The sequence below is a fragment of the Balaenoptera physalus genome (genome assembly GCF_965194825.1).
Source record: "Balaenoptera physalus genome assembly, chromosome: X".
In the NCBI taxonomy this organism is placed as follows: Eukaryota; Metazoa; Chordata; class Mammalia; order Artiodactyla; family Balaenopteridae; genus Balaenoptera; species Balaenoptera physalus.
Genome location: NC_138903.1, coordinates 128,414,133 through 128,431,993, shown reverse-complemented (window position 1 = coordinate 128,431,993; position 17,861 = coordinate 128,414,133). Strand labels below are relative to the sequence as shown.

The 17,861-nt window shown below is 38.8% G+C and overlaps 1 protein-coding gene across 1 annotated transcript in view; it reads right to left on the bottom strand.

The window, feature by feature from the left end:
* Positions 1-380: 380 nt before the first annotated feature.
* The window catches only part of FMR1NB (FMR1 neighbor), a gene marked incomplete at its 5' end in the record, with an annotated part of 35,392 nt that continues 17,911 nt past the window's right edge, over positions 381-17,861 (bottom strand). The window contains one exon of the mRNA XM_082446761.1: positions 381-17,214. Within this exon, the coding sequence (XP_082302887.1) occupies positions 17,114-17,214 (101 nt within the window). The 3' untranslated portion in view covers positions 381-17,113. The remainder of the gene's footprint in view (positions 17,215-17,861) is intronic.

Here is a 17,861-nt window from a genome sequence, read left to right as displayed (position 1 = left end):
TGAGGTGCTCCTATGTTGGGTGCATATATATTTATAATTGTTATATCTTCTTCTTGGATTGATCCCTTGATCCTTATGTAGTGTCCTTCCTTGTCTCTTGTAACATTCTTTATTTTAAAGTCTATTTTATCTGATATGAGTATAGCTACTCCAGCTTTCTTTTGATTTCCATTTGCATGGAATATCTTTTTCCATCCCCTCACTTTCAGTCTGTATGTGTCCCTAGGTCTGAAGTGGGTCTCTTGTAGACAGCATATATATGGGTCTTGTTTTTGTATCCATTCAGCAAGCCTGTGTCTTTTGGTTGGAGCATTTAATCCATTCACGTTTAAGGTAATTATCGATATGTATGTTCCTATGACCATATTCTTAATTGTTTTGGGTTTGTTTTTGTAGGTCCTTTTCTTCTCTTGTGTTCCCCACTTAGAGAAGTTCCTTTAGCATTTGTTGTAGAACTGGTTTGGTGGTGCTGAATTCGCTTAGCTTTTGCTTGTCTGTAAAGCTTTTGATTTCTCCATCAAATCTAAATGAGATCCTTGCTGGGTAGAGTAATCTTGGTTGTAGGTTCTTCCCTTTCATCACTTTAAGTATATCATGCCACTCCCTTCTGGCTTGTAGAGTTTCTGCTGAGAAATCAGCTGTTAACCTTACGGGAGTTCCCTTGTATGTTATTTGTTGTTTTTCCCTTGCTGCTTTCAATAATTTTTCTTTGTCTTTAATTTTTGCCAATTTGATTACTATGTGTCTCGGCCTGTTTCTCCTTGGGTTTATCCTGTATGGGGCTCTCTGCGCTTCCTGGACTTGGGTGGCTATTTCCTTTCCCATGTTAGGGAAGTTTTCGACTATAATCTCTTCAAATATTTTCTCTGGTCCTTTCTCTCTCTCTTCTCCTTCTGGGACCCCTATAATGCGAATGTTGTTGCGTTTAATGTTGTCCCAGAGGTCTCTTAGGCTGTCTTCATTTCTTTTCATTCTTTTTTCTTTAGTCTGTTCCGCAGCAGTGAATTCCACCATTCTGTCTTCCAGGTCACTTATCCGTTCTTCTGCCTCAGTTATTCTGCTATTGATTCCTTCTAGTGTAGTTTTCATTTCAGTTATTGTATTGTTCATCTCTGTTTGTTTGTTCTTTAATTCTTCTAGGTCTTTGTTAAACATTTCTTGCATCTTCTCGATCTTTGCCTCCATTCTTATTCTGAGGTCCTGGATCATCTTCACTATCATTATTCTGAATTCTTTTTCTGGAAGGTTGCCTATCTCCACTTCATTTAGTTGTTTTTCTGGGGTTTTATCTTGTTCCTTCATCTAGTATATAGCCCTCTGCCTTTTCATCTTGCCTATGTTTCTGTGAATGTGGTTTTTGTTCCACAGGCTGCAGGATTGTAGTTTTTCTTTCTTCTGCTGTCTGCCCTCTGGTGGTTGAGGCTACTAAGAGACTTGATGGGAGGCTCTGGTGGTGGGTAGAGCTGACTGTTGCTGTGGTGGTCAGAGCTCAGTAAAACTTTAATCCATTTGACTGTTGATGGGTGGGGCTGGGTTCCCTCCCTGTTGGTTGTTTTGCCTGAGGCAACCCAACACTGGAGCCTACCTGGGCTCTTTGGTGGGGCTAATGACAGACTCTGGGAGGGCTCACGCCCAGGAGTACTTCCCAGAACCTCTGCTGCCAGTGTCCTTGTCCCCACGGTGAAACAGAGCCACCCCCCGCCTCTGCAGGAGACCTTCCAACACTAGCAGGTAGGTCTGGTTCAGTCTCCCCCGGGGTCACTGCTCCTTCCCCTGGGTCCCGATGCGCACACTATTTTGTGTGCACCCTCCAAGAGTGGGGTCTCTGTTTCCCACAGTCCTGTCGAAGTCCTGCAATCAATTCCCACTTGGCTTCAAAGTCTGATTCTCTATGAATTCCTCTTCCCGTTGCCGGACCCCCAGGTTGGGAAGCCTGACGTGGGGCTCAGAACCTTCACTCCAGTGGGTGGACTTCTGTGGTATAAGTGTTCGCCAGTCTGTGAGTCACCCACCCACCAGTTATGGGCTTTGATTTTACTCTGATTGCGCCCCTCCTACTGTCTCACTGTGGCTTCTCCTTTGTCTTTGGATGTGGGGTATCTTTTTTGGTGAGTTCCAGTGTCTTCCTGTCGATGACTGTCCAGCAGCTAGTTGTGATTCTGGTGTTCTCGCAAGAGGGAGTGAGAGCACATCCTTCTACTCCGCCATCTTGGTTAATCTCCCCTGTAAGCTATTTTTAATAAGAATTCGGATTCTGGTTTGATGCATAAAAACTGAATTAATCTTTATTTTATATTTAGAAATAAACAGAACAAAAATAAGAACTAATTTTTATCCTTCTAAAACACTCCATCAGGTTTGGATGACTAGGACAGTCTCTTCTGCTCTGAAAGACGTGTCCTTCTCAATGGGAAAATAATGCTACAGGAGAAAAGTAAAGTAGAGTTAAACAACTTGAAAACTAGTATACACACATCACACTTTGTTACAGAAGGAACTGACTGCGACAAAGTTCCCAAATTCTATATATTGAATGCTATGATCAACTTAGTTATTTTCAGTTTGCCAATGTATCATCTTATTACAGTGAGGCATACAGACAAAATACACTATAGCAAATACCATTACAATGACATTTTCTGAATAACAAAGTTAACTTCCATGCCTCAGAGAATGACCCACAGAAATCAAGTTTCATTAGTCTAGTTATAATGTCATATGTGTGCATACATGCATGTGTGTGCATATATTGGGTTGGCCAAAAGTTTTGTTCGTTTTTTTCCATAAGATGGCTCTAGTAGCGCTTAGTTGTGTTTAACTTCATTCGAAACCATTTTGTTAGATTGTGACAGCTGTCATATCAGCATGCATTTTAAAAAAACTTATCAAAACTGATGAATTTTTGTGTAGCCATTTTAATACTGAAGATGGAAGAAAAAAAAGCAACATTTCCTGCATATTATGCTTTATTATTTCAAGAAAGGTAAAAAAGCAACTGAAACGCAAAAAAAAAAAAAGATTTGTGCAGTGTATGGAGAAGGTACTGTGACTGATGGAACGTGTCAAAAGTGGTCTGCGAAGTTTCGTGCTGGAGATTTCTTGCTGGACGATGCTCCACGGTAGGGTAGACCAGTTGAAGTTGACAGCGATCAAATCGAGACATTAATTGAGAACAATCAACATTATACCACGTGGGAGATAGCCGACATACTCAACATATCCAAATCAAGTGTTGAAAATCATTTGTACCAGCTTGGTTATGTGAATCGCTTTGATGTTTGGGTTCCACATAAGTTAAGCAGAAAAAAACCTTCTTGACCGTATTTCCACATGTGATTCTCTACTTAAACATAACAAAAACGTTCCAGTTTTTAAAACAAGTTGTGACAGGTGATGAAATGTGGATACTGCACAATAATGTGGAATGGAAGAGATCGTGGGGCAAGTGAAATGAACAAACACCAACCACACCAAAGGCCGGTCTTCATCCAAAGAAGGTGATGTTGTGTATATGGTGGGATTGGAAGGGAGTCCTCTATTATGAGCTCCTTCCGGAAAACCAAACGATTAATTCCAACAAGTACTGCTCCCAATTAGACCAACTGAAAGCAGCACTTGACAAAAAGGGTCTGGAATTAGTCAACAGAAAACGCATAATCTTCCATCAGGATAACGCCAAGACCGCATGTTTCTTTGATGACGAGGCAAAAACTGTTACAGCTTGGCTGGGAAGTTCTGATTTATCCACCATATTCACCAGACATTGCACCTTTGGATTTCCATTCATTTCGGTCTTTACAAAATTCTCTTAATGGAAAAAATTTCAATTCTATGGAGGACTGTAAAAGGCACCTAGTGACCTATGAGCTTCAGGAGCTAATAGAGTGCTACAGTGACACTCCAACTGTCAGAATGAGAGTAGCCGAGTAGCAGAATTTTGAGTGTCAGGTTATACTTGGGCGGGGCGGGTTGGGGGGTACAACTGTCCAAGAAAAGAGGAGTCTTGAAAATACACTGGTGGGGGAGATACTCGTAGAGGGGTATGCTGAGCTAATCCTCCCAGCTCTTTAGGAGTGCTGGAATGTGTTTTAAAAGGCGGAAGGAAAGAGTCCTAATTTTAGGAAGTAGTCCACAGATTCATGCTCTCATATTATAGATAAAGCTGCATAAGTTTACAAGTCCACATAGCTATACCTACCAAAAAAACAAGAAAAGCAGCTATTCTGAGACCTTTTCTGAAGATCACTCAGAGGTTTTAGGTTAAAAAAGAAGCATGTTCAGGATGTTTTAAGCTGTGTAACACACCTGAAGTTGTCACCAGGGTAGGGACAGGGTGCTACTGTTATGTTAACTTTTCCATAAACTTACTGGTTTATTATTTCTTAGTGGAAACTTTTTTTCCTTAAAATAAAAATAACTTTTCTTTGCTCAAAAAGATAAAAAGTTTTGGGAAGATGGAATTATGAAGTTGCCTGAAAAATGGCAGAAGGTAGTGGAACAAAAGGGTGAATACGTTGTTCAATAAAGTTCTTGGTGAAAATGAAAAATGCGTCTTTTACTTAAAAACCGAAGGCACTTTTTGGCCAACCCCCAATATATGTGCATGCGTGTACTGCATTAAAGTTATACAAAGTAATACATAGGTATGTGTAATAATATACATGTATTATTATTATATATACTTATGTATTACCTTATATAAATAATACATCAATTACATACACATATATAATACCTTGTATAAGGATTTTCTTTTGTTTCCTCTGAGATAAGTCACTTTTCCTATTCATCTAGTCCAAATCTCCATTTTGCAGCTTCATGAACTGAGCCCAGGAAAGTTAAGGGACTTGCCCAAACTCCCACCGTAAATAACAGGAGAACTGGGACTAAAGCCAGAGTCTCCTGACGCTCGGTTTAATGGTCTGTTATTCCACTCCTCTCCTTCTCCATAACTGAGGCTAGAAATCAACACCTTAAATTTGAGTAATGTACTGCAATTTTCAAAGCATTTTCACATATGCTTAAGCTACACACACACACACACACACACACATACACACACACACACTCTCAGCTGATGGTATCAAGGCTAAGTTACTTGCCCATGGAAATGCCACTACTTAATGGCCTGAGTCTCCTGACTCCCAATCTAGTACCCTATTCCTTGAAGTAGACTTCTTTTCTCACAAACCATTTTATTGTTACTGGGCCCTTGGTAGTTACTTTGGGAGGAGGAGACCCAGGCCAAGGCTAGGGGATCTGTAAGTCTGTGCAAGTGAAACGAGGCCCAGGTAGTCCCCTGGTGTGTGATTCTGGGATCCCCTCTCTGAACCTCTTCTAATACTGGATTGTGTACGTTTGGGGAGCAGGTAGCTGAAACTACACCTAGGATCCAGGATTTGATCTCAGGTTTGTCAGACTCCTGAGGCTATGCTCCTTCCCCCGGATATGCCATGTGGTCAACACACATGGAGGACCATGGTCACTATTATTTAGCAAGGGTGTCTATCATGGAGCTTCAGAGTCAGGGCAGGCAGATTCCATTTCTTTGTTTCCCTGAAGGGCTGAACTATGTATACCAAATAATACGGCACCCAAACAACCTAGCACATTTCTTGTCCACCTTCCTCCCATCCAAGTATCCCTAGTGATAATATTTGTTTCAGAAGCTGATACTCCTGTGGTCCAAACATTTGTGGGATAAAAAAAATAGGCATCAATTGAACCAAGATGATGATAACAAGAATCAAATATTAAATACTTCAACTTTATATCCTATTGTCATTACCTTTGGTCTCCTGCGCCTTTTCATCACCTAATCCTTCCTCATCCGTTGCTTTCCCTAACGTTTCAGCATTCCTCTTTAGTTTCCTTCTTCGGTTCTTCAAACCCTTTAAAATTCTGTTGACTTTCCTTCGTAAAGGATTGGCCCATGTGCTGCAATATTAAAAGTTCAAAGTGAAACCTTACTTCTCAACAGTGACAGAACAATAACAATGGTGGGTTATAAGGAAAAGGCTATTTGCTCACATAACTCTTTACACATTCCCACCTAACTGTTTAATTCCAGATTTAATAACTCTGATAGAAAGTATTACACTTGGCTCAATCACATTTATCATTGTAACCATAATTATTATTCTATATAGCATTATTTTGATCATTGGATCCTCTGCAACAGGAATGCCGTCCTACTTCCCTCTGCTGACATCAATGTTACCCACCCTTCAAGATCCAGCTTATATATTATTTGTCTAGATAGCCTTCTCTTTCACTCTTAGCCTATAGGGATCCCTCTCTCTTATGAACTTCAAAACTAAATAGTAATAGTTCACATTACATGATCATCTACAGTTTTACAATTTCGCACTCACACTCATTATTGCTATCATTGGGTATTCAATCCTGTTCTTCCTTGCATTTGTGTGGACAGTGGATGGAGGTGGGTACTTGAGAGCCTCTCACAGGCCAAGAACTTGGCCAGGTGCTTTACATATTTTATCTTACTTAATCCTCACGACAGCCCTATAAGGTGCAAATGATTAAACTGGGACTTAAAGAGGTAAGATAACTCATCCAAGGTCATACATAGCTAGTAAATGGAGGTGTTACTAGTATTTGAACCTATGTCTGTCTGACTCAAGTACAGACGTTTTCTATTAGACGACACTGCAGCATTAGCAAATAATGACTAATAACGGCAGGTATGATAGAATTCCTGCATGCCAAGGCCTGTGTATAAGTACTTCATGTGCATGATCTTATTTAGTTAATGAGGCAGGTACTATTTCTATCATTTCCATTTTTCATACAGGGAAATTGAGGCACTGAGAAGGAAGGTAATTTGCCCAAGGTCACCAGACTACTCAGTACTGGAGGCAGGATTCAAATCCAGACCTGCTTAAATCTAAAGCACAATCTCTTACCCGCACAATCTCTTACCCACTACGCTATTGTAGTCTATTTTGTCTATTGTTGTCTTATTTTTCCCCTCAGAGCTTGGAAATAACTTCAGGCTAGAGCTTTACCTTGTAACTTCATATATCCCACAGAGCCTGGTAACCCAGTGAGGACTCAGGAAATGTTAGTTGATATTTATGTTTACAGAGCTTTCACTTTCTAAATACCTAAAAACAATCCAAGGAAAAGAAACAGGAATGCCCAAAGCATTCCTGTATGGAATGGAAACCCAAAAGAGAAAGAAAGAGAGAAAGATTTGCATATAAGATTATGAAGAGGTAATGACAGATACATATTCCTATCCTCAGCTCAATGCTAGATAGCGTACAGAAGAGGATACCTGGCCCTGACAGTGCTACTTAGCTATACAGAGCAGCGGGTTCTGTGCATGTGGGGCCCAAAGATAGAAAATCCTGACTTTGACATGATGACTCTGAAGGTAATACTCACTTTTCTCCCCTAAAACTACATTACTGGGTTGTCACTGAGCTCCATTAGCTAAGGCAGATATAGAGCAAATAAACACCTTTTTCTCAATTGATCATAAAAAGTCTCCAGGCATAAATGAAACAGTGGGTGAAGGCCAAAAATACATTTATATGATTTACCTATGGTCTATTTACATTGCAGTGCTGTTAACTGCAGTCTCAAAAACAAAAACAAAAAAAACCTGAAACAACTGCATAGTTCTCAGTCCCCTGGGGCTACATGTGTTTCAGAATGCAGAATATTTTGGATTTTAGAAAGGTAATATGACATGATATACTGCATATTACATGACACTCTCATGGGGTCTGGGGCAGCATCTCATGATCAAACAGTAATATTTCTACAACAAAATATATGAATATTCACTCTAAGCATTAAATAATGACTAGAAAGTGTCTCAGGTCAGGTCAGATCAGGTTTTGCTGCCAAATGAGTTAGGAAAAAAGTTTTAGGTTTGCAGAACTTCTTGAATTTCAGAATTTTAGATAAGAAATTAGGGACTTATACTTTTTTCCAATGCTGTGACTTCAATATATCTTACTTCACATAATTAAAATGACTATGTTTTCTTTACCCACAGGTTTTATTTTAAATTTAATGTACATTTCCCCTTAATTAACAAAGAAAAATGCAACACAGCCTTATTATTTTAAAACTCACTGCACTGGTTTAGGTTGCAGAGGACTTAATATTAGGTTCAACCTTCTAACATTACTGAGATCCAAAGTTACATTTTCTACCCAATATCTAATGAGAATGCTCAAGGGGGAAAGTAAGGGTGAGATTATTTGTTCAGTGTCCTAGAGGTGATTTTCTTCTTTTCATATAAAATGTCATATATTGTCACCAGCATACTCACACTTGAAATATACAGATCAACTTATCCAATACTCATTCACTCACTGACACATCTGCTCATTTATGAAATTAACGCTATTCTAAATAGCGAGACATAAAGATGAGTAAGACATGGGACCTGCCCTCAAAGGAGCTTAAAACTTAGAAGGGAAGGCAGATATATAGGCTGATAATTATGTCACATCGAGATAATCCAAGTAGAGGTAAGCAGAGGTTGGTAGAAGACAAACAGGAAGAAGCCTGACCCGATCTGGGCAGTAGGTTTGGGGTAAGCTTCCTAGAGGAGGTGACATCTAATATGAGGCCTGCATTCTGGGTGGAGTGAGCCAGATAAAGAAGAGTGGAGATGGGGAGATATATGAGAGCATTTCTATCAGTGGGTAGGTACACTGTGTGAAAAGCTCAGAGTGGCAAGGCAGCAAGTTGTTTGTAAGCATCAAGTAGAATAGTGTGGCTGGAAACACTAAGTAGGCCCACTGGGAATTTCTAGTGATACATATCTATACAGTTGTGAGGCTTTTTTTTTCCTCTAGGAATTCCCAGAAGCCTAGATGTAGAAGCAGAGAAGTGGTGTGGATTCAATTTCAATGAAGCAAAGGAGCTGGAAAGACTGTATTAATGTAACAGGCAATAGGATCCAGGGTATATAAAGAAATCAGATGATGTCAAAAAGGTAGAAGACCAGGGGAAAAGAGAGTGTTAAAGAGTCTGAAGGTCTCAATGAAAACAGGGGTAGCAAAAGTAAAGAAAGGAAAAACCTAGAAAACAAGGCACTCCCCTGCTCCATGGTCAAAGAGTAGGATTTTGAAGTTTAAGATTTCAGAGACTCATAGGTTCAATTTTTGATGAATGACAAGGTTCAGGATATGGGCACAAAAATGGGTGGCCAATGCAGAGTGCAGGCAAGAGTCCTCAGAATTGAGTACATCAGGGAAGTCTAAGGCTATGGGCTTAGATGGCTCATAACATGGACAGCGAGGCTATCCAGGAAGATGATCAGATGGAGAACACAACACCTAGCAAGTGCCTAAACCAAGTAGGAGCTCAATAAAGATATGCAGAAAGAATGAATGAATAAACGGTTGAACTGGTGAATCTAGTGCAATTCCAAATGGGCTGTGTACCAGATTCATTTGGGGTGCTTTAAAAATATAAATTTCAGGACCAAACCTCAGACTTACAAAATCGGAATCTCTTGGGTAAAGCCCAGCAATGTGTATTATTAAATATTCCTAAGGTTACTTCCATAGAAGCCATCTACAGTCCACAGTTTGAGAAACACTGATCTAGTGGGTTGATTTTTCCATGTTTCTTAATAAACTATAATTCATTAATATAAATATAAATTATTTAAGATAGTTAAAGAACATAACATCACTTTTATAGCTAGGAAAGCTTATAAGCTTAACTTATTATTTGCAATATCACAAAATAGTCATAAAATCCACAGAAATGACTAACTAGATTATTCCAATAATTATTTACTGATTTGCTTACCACATGGTCTAGAGATCAGTGGTTCTCAAACCGGAGTGTACATGAGAATCACTTGTTGGGCTTGTTAAAACACAAATTGCTGGACTTTAAACCCAGAGTTTCTGATTCAGTAGGTCTGGGGCGGGGCCTGAGAACATGCGTTTCTTACATGTTCCAAAGGGATGATGATGATACCTGTGCAGAAACCCCATTTGGGTATCCCCAGTTCTAGACTCAAAGAAGTATGAAGCTTGGTCCCAGTGTCCTCACAGAGGTTACAATTCAGCTAGAAAAAGAAAACAAACAATAGGAAACAAAGGATAATTACATGTTAGATTATGTGGATAAGAATACCAGCACAGAAAGAGGTTTTAAGACAAGACAAAACACTGGAATCTGGAGCAGTTGCAGGACACTTCATGGAAGAGTTGGGGCAGCTGCAATTTGAAGGTAAGAAAGAATTCAAACAAGTGAAGAGGATGAAGAAGAACAATCCTAAGATCTAGGAAGAACATGGGCAAAAGAACAGAGGCAAGACTAAAGCCTGGGGTATGCCAAGAAAAGTAAAGAGAGTTCCCTGGCTGGAGCAAAAGATACATGGAGTATTATAAGAAATATTACTGGAGTTACAGAATGAGTTCAATATAGATGAAAGCCACAGCCCTTTGAGTGGACTTGAAGCAACAAGATGCTGATGTTTTTATCTAATTTTATTCCTATTTCCTATAGTAAAAAGAGCGAGAAGTCGGAAGACAGATTGGAATCCTTGCTCTATCACTACGTAATCTTGGGCAAGAAGCCAAACCTCCCTGCACCTCTCTGTCTTGAAGGTCACACAAGACAATGTATGTGAAAACTTCACATAAACTGGAAAAGGTCAAACACGCTCATTGTTTTTATCTGTACCTTTTGAGTGTGACTTTCTATCTTGGATACTTGTATATACCCTTTATTAGACTATGTGTCCCTTGAAAGCACAGAGCATGATCTGATTCACCACTTTGCCCTTCACAACACCTAACAGAAGGCCTGGAATCCAGATATTCTTGAATGCACTAGAAGTTCTTGAATGATATAATGAAATGAAATAATGCTATTTTAGGAAGGTAAGCCTGGCAGGATATAACAGGATGGATTAGAAGGAGAGTAGACTAGGGGTCCACGTATATGTCCAAATTAGCTTGGCAAGCATCCTTACTCACTCCCTCCTTCCTAACGGCACAGCCACACACTCCTATTGAAGTGCCAGGAAACTTCTCCAGGACCTAAAGCCTAGCCATCTTCCAAAAGCCACCTGCAGCCCCATCCCAGTTACTGTGTCTCTTGTATAAATTCTTTGTATTGGACATATCATCTCAATGCTCTCCTCAGTTCCCAATTCTGCCTTTGCATTTGGATGCTAGCTAGTCTTGTGTTATGGACTGAATGTTTGTGTCCCTAAAATTCGTCTTGAAGCCCTAGCTCCCAGTATGGTTGCATTGAAGATGGTACCTCTAGGGGGTAATTAAGGTTAAATGAGGTCATAAGGGTGGGGCCTTGATCAGTAAAATTAATGTCATTATAAAAACTAATTTTAAAATTCTTTTTAGTAAAAACCAGAGAGCTTGCTCTTTCTCTCTCTACCCCCTCTCACAGGCATCATGGAAAGGCCATGTGAGCACACACAGAGAAGGTGGCCATCTGCAAGCCAGGAGGAGAGCCCTTACCAGAAACCAAATCAGCTGGCATCTTGATCATAGACTTCTAGCCAGCAGAACTGTGAGAAAATAAATGTTTATTGTTTAAGCCAACTGGACTGTGGTATTTTGTTATGGCAGCCCTGGAAGACTAATATATTTTGCTCCCCTTTTGCTCCTCTCTTGAAACCACTTACTTAGGACAGCAGTTGACAACATAAAAGGCCTGGACTAAGCTGCGACTATGAAATATGAGAAGAGGTAAATCCCAGACTCATCCCAAAGGAAACCAAAAAAATGACAGGGAGCCTAAAAGAATAGAATTACATATTAAGGATAAAGGAAAGTAAATAGTCACAGATGATTCCAAGGTTTCTAGCCTGGGAGACTAAAGAAATCACTGACAGAAATGAACAGGTGTCAAGGGGAGATGATCTGGGAGAAAAAGAAGTTCAGTTTTGCAGTGCTGCAGGAAGTGCATTCTGCACTAACAGAACACCTAATTCATAAAGGCAGTTGGAAATATAAAACAGATAGAGGTGAGGATTTCAGGATGTATGTTTAAGAGTCATTTATCCAGAGAAGCCCAGAACATTATGTTCAGAAAGGACTTCAGAAATTTTCTAACTCAATTCTCTACTCTAACTTTATGAGAAAATCAATACCAAAAAAAGTTAAGCTCACTATAAAACTGGTAGTGAAGGCAGAAGTAGAACACAGATCTTTTAAAATATTCTTTCTACTACATACTTGTAATATTCTCTGATAGATGAGAATAAGGCTTTGGGAGACAACCACAGTTGGGAAAACAAAGAGAAGCAAATTGAGATGGATCAGAATGGTAAGGAGAACAATGAAATCCAAGGAAGGAAAGTTTCAAAAAGGGAGCAGTCAACAGTGTACTTGTGACAAAAAGGTCAAGTTGGATGGAAACTGAGAAAAGGCCACTGCATTTTGCAATGAGGTTATTAGTTACTTGGCAACAAACTCTTCTTTTTAATAGTACCTAATATCCCAGAATTCTCTAAAATGCTGCCCTTGGAGTCCCTGCAATAGGAATACCTCAGACATATAATCCGCATATAATGAGGTTCTCTTACTATTTCAATAACTAAATTACCTTGAACAGGGTCCAAGAAGAACTGGCTTTATGTGAATTTCAAATCTATAGTGACTCATGTTAGAGAAGGGTTCCAGTTTGCTCACATTCTCATCTGATCATATTTTGTCAAAGTTCTTACAGCCCAGCCATACTTTCAAAATTTATAGACTTTATTTCCTTTCTTTGAATTCATATGTATATAATCCTAGGAACTTCAAACCTTTCAGCAGTTGGCTAATTACTGCATAATCCTTTTCAAAATAACATTACTAATTATATTGTACAGTATAATGAGACACACAAACATAGGGATTTGAAAATGTAAATGCCTATTTTTAAAATTCAATGGGTGATGATTTTTAGGCAATTTTTGACACATTTATTCCCAATTCTTTACCTCCCATTCTATGAGAGTAAGTGGTATTAAGATTATCTACATAATGAAAACCACATTATAATACAGAGAATCACTCAGCAGGATTTGTCTAAATGTAGAAATTTTCAGTAACAGCCATCTGGCAAGCAGCAACATTGAAAGTGTATGGGGGATGTGCTATTTACATCATCTGTGTATCAGATGATCTACAATCTTAAAAAAACATGGCTTTTTTATTAGTTGAAAGAAAACGTAGTCTTGTCATTTTCAGACTGAGTTCTGAATTTTTCTTAATTCGAACTTACAAATTCAATATGACAGGAAGAAAAAGAACATTGAAAATACACTTCATCTGATTTTACTAGGCATGGTATTACAATGTTTGAATCTTCCACCTTACTAAAGCTATGTACACACTCAAGTATCATATCACTATATAATACACAGATGTTTAACTGGCATATACATACAGATTAAACTTTATATAAAAACAGATAAAGATTAGAAGCTGAATTTTGCACTTGAAATTACTGTTATTGGCACTGTATTACTGTAACAGGAAAAATTCAGTCACCCCCCTTCTCCTCTCTCGCCCTAGAGCCTCCTCCCCTGCTTCCTTTTGTCCCAATCCACCTGTTTGTTCCTTCATCTCTATGTAAGTCTTAAGCCTACCAGTGACACTTAAACCTAATGAGGCTTCTGATCCCTATTAATGAGAATAAAAATAGATCTTACATAACCTTGAGGACATAATGAATTTCAAAATGCATCTTATATGCAAGTTTAATAAGGCTATTAGTAGCAAAATCTTAGAAAGCTTTTCACTAATGCTCTCTGCTCCCTTTTGTATATGTGAACCAGTTCAAGCTGGCTTGAGTTTTCTGTTTACCTGGTTCATACCACACTTGAATTCAAGTCAAGTAGAAGTAAACTACAGATTCAGTTACAGATTATTAAAGGGGCAAAGTTCAGCCACTCCTGCTTAGAAATGATAAGCATTTAAGGGATCTATAGTAAGGAGACTCCATCTGGATGTAATGAATTCTGTGGGAGGGCCCCATCCCCACCTAACCCAAATCTTGTCCTACCTTCAAAAACTCAGCTCAAATAGCACTTCCACCATGGAGCCCACTCTGTCCTCTCCCACTCAGCCTTATCCCCAATGCCTCAGAACTTTTATAAGTTACTGCCACCACTCATTTTAGTCCTTAATTATATTCCATCTTATATTGTTCTTAATATGTCATGCTTGGGATTTATTTTAAGGTAGATTCAAGCTCCTTAAAACTCCTAAAAAGAGCCTATCTCTTAGACATTTCTGCATCCTCCACAATACCTAGCGCAAGCAAACAGTGACTGAATATGGTCAACTGTAGAAAGTGTAAATCAGGCATTAAAGAATAAAAATGCATTTGTCTCTGGAAAGTGATTATCCTCTTTAGGTAAACTGCTTTCATTCCTCCCCTCTACTCATATTATTTCTCATTTTTCATCCCTCCAACTCTTGCCAGTTGTTAGCTCCTTAGGTTACCTATAAATAAAAGGCACTGTCCAAACTATAGGAGTTGAGGAATGTCAAAACATCATTTGTTTGGCTTATGACTGAAGGCCAAAATAGAAGAGCTACAACAGCTTTTTCCTGAAGGAATGTATATTTAATGTATAGGAAAGGATCCAGCAAGAGGAGCTTAAGAGTATCTTCCAGGGACTTCCCTGGTGGCGCAGTGGTTAAGAATCCGCCTGCCAATGCAGGGGACACGGGTTCGATCCCTGGTCCGGGAAGATCCCACATGCCGCGGAGCAACTAAGCCCGTGCACCACAACTACTGAGCCCGCGTGCCGCAACTACTGAAGCCTGCACGCCTAGAGTCCGTGCTCCGCGCAACAAGAGAACCACTGCAGTGAGAAGCTTGTGCACTGTGACAGAGTAGCCCCTGCTCACTGCAACGAGAGAAAGCCCGTACGCAGCAACGAAGACCCAACGCAGCCAAAAATAAATAATAAATAATAAATAAATAAATAATTTTTTTTTAAAAAGAGTATCTTCCAATGCCTCAAAGGTTCTTCCAACAACGAGGCCCAGATCATGTTACTATAGATATGCATTTCGCTGTGGGCCCCTCTGATTCAGACAAACAACTGTGTTTGGCTTCTTTCTTTTCTTTTTCTAAACCACTACACATTGATTTTACTGCTGCATCTATTTCCCTTTTATGGGATCATTTATTTTACCTACTCTAATTTACTACTGTAATAGTTTATCTAGCTCTTTATTCTTTGAGATGGAGAACAGAAAGTGAGCTAAGGGGATAGCTCTAAAGAGATACCTTGCCCCCAAAAAGGAGGGTTTAGCAGGCTTTGGCCTCCATTTAAACTCCTTGTTTGGTATCAAGGATAGGATCTTTGTTCTAACACAATTATTCTCCTTGCTTCTAAAATCAGCTTACCAGGAAAAGCTGACAGTGCCCCATCCACCCTCAACCATCCACTGTTCCTGGAAATTCAGCTAAGCAGCAAGCTGAAACTGACACCTGCTCTGAGGTTGCAACAAACAGCTCAGGATGACTGAAGGTACATACCACTCTTACACAAAATAGTAAAGTATGTAAGTAAGTAAATAAATAAATAAACCATAGTAAACCAAAATTTATGGCATTCTATATATATACCATTCACATTGTTCAAGTCTCTCAAGCAGTTTGTATTATGTAAAAAGAAGAAAGTATGTTCTTATCAAAGGATAATCCTCTGGAACTCATTTTAGAGAAAACTCCAGTGTACCTTAGCATCCCCATAAAACTCCTTGGCAGAGGCATAATAGAGGGACCATAACGAAATTATTACACCAGGCCTATTATAACAGACACTCTAAATTGCATGGCATAATCCTAAGCTACCTATTTCTAGCAAATAATATTTCTTTTTTATTCATGGGTTATTTTTATATGAAATCAAGCTTTGGAGGGAAGACAGAAGGGTCAAAAATTCCACTCCTATTCCCATTCACCTGTGAAAAGAAAGAAAAGAAAGAAAAGAAAGAAGCCTAGGAATAGAGATAACTCACTCATTATAGGAAACTAAGTGAAAACTGAGAAAAGAATTGACAGTCATGCAAACTGGAAAAGTTGAAAGGCTGTGACCCAATAGTGTCTTCAAAATGGTCTGAGAAAGTGATGAAAGCAATGAGAAAGTTTAAATCACTATATGACTGCCTTCCAGGCTAGCCAACTCCATCCACTGTATTTCTTTATTCATTCAACTATTCATTTATTCAACAAAAATATATTAAGCATCCACTATATGTGAGGCATTCTGCTATGAACTGAAACTACAATGATGAGTATGACAAATTCATCAGACTCAAGGAAAAGGTACAAAAAAGAAAAAAAAAGACTTAATGATCTTTATGGAAAATAAGGTAACATGTACAGTCTAAATCTTCTGGTGAAATCTAAATAATTTCTTGGTAACTCAAATATCACCTTCTTATTAACTCGAATAAAAACATCAAAGATGCTTAATCTTCAACAGGCACCTTTTCTTTACCAAAATGTTTAAGGAGGAACTTGCTCTCAGGGTTGTGCTAGTGCCGACCCTGCGCTTGCACAAACCTGAGAGTGAGTGCCTCACTCACCCCACCCTAGCCCTGGCCCTGCTCTCTATCTCCACACCCACTCTGTCCCAGTAGGTGGGGAGCTATTTAGAAAAACTTACAAGCATCATGCCAACAGCCCACTGAGATTTTGTACAAGATGCTAATAAGAAATCTGATACAAATTGGCTTGAAGGAAGATCAAGGCTTTAAGACCCAATGGTAGATGACCATCTACTAGATGGAAACTAACACTTCTGGGAATCCTTCTGATTTGCAGTTAATAACCACGTCCACTCCACATATCCTCAGCTCACTGATTTATTTTTCCTTCCCATTGGGATTTTGTTTGATGAGGGAATGTACAGACTATGCAAGAGGATGTCTTAAATTTATGGAAAAATAAAATAACATGCATTGAAGAAATATTTGGTAACTCAACTTTTAGGTTTTTCCCAAGCTACCTTCTTTTAAACAAAAGGGACCCAAACATAATCCCTGTGCTTTTGGAGCTATGAATAAATGTGTCTACACAGAAATATTCAAGTATACTCAGCAATCAGCAAATAAAAGTTTATGTTTGCCTACCTCCTCCGGCAAAACAAGCAGCAATAAATGGGCAGACATCCCAGGATGATCATGCTGATCACACCAAGCCCAAACATCCGGAACATCTGCGTAGGCTCTGGTGGTTTAATTATATCCTGTTATTTTTATGACTTAAGCAAGAGAAGCAAATCTGAGCTCTTTCATAGTCTTTATAAAAAAACTATCAGTTAATAAAGTAAAATAAGGAGGTATTCTTATATGACAGGTAAATATCACTGGTACTCTATAAGTAGCAGGAGTTCATGAAATGTTCTTGAAATACAACTAAAGGTTACACTTTAAGTATGTTCCCCCCAATGGAAGCCTTAACCAAATGATCCTACTGTTTTTGTTAACAGATTATTACGATTCAGACTATATATATTTCTTCCTATGACCCAAGCATGTTTTTTCCTTGGCCATATGTTATATATCCTAGAATACTCAGGAAGTGAATTCATCTATGAATAGTTAACTTGACAAAGGAATGGTTTCTTAAATGTTTACTTCTAAACTATAAAACATTATATTAAATGAGAAATCAAGAATCTGCAGGTGAATAAGTATATTTTATTCTTATATTCATTTGGAAATGCATTCTAATATGATTGGGGAATTGTAAGTCACGGTTCAATTTTTCCCTCTACAAGAACCAAATGTCTCTTCACACATAATATAAAGACTAAACTGATGAATGAATTATAAACACCATGTGACAGTGTTAAAATTGTAATACTATGTTCA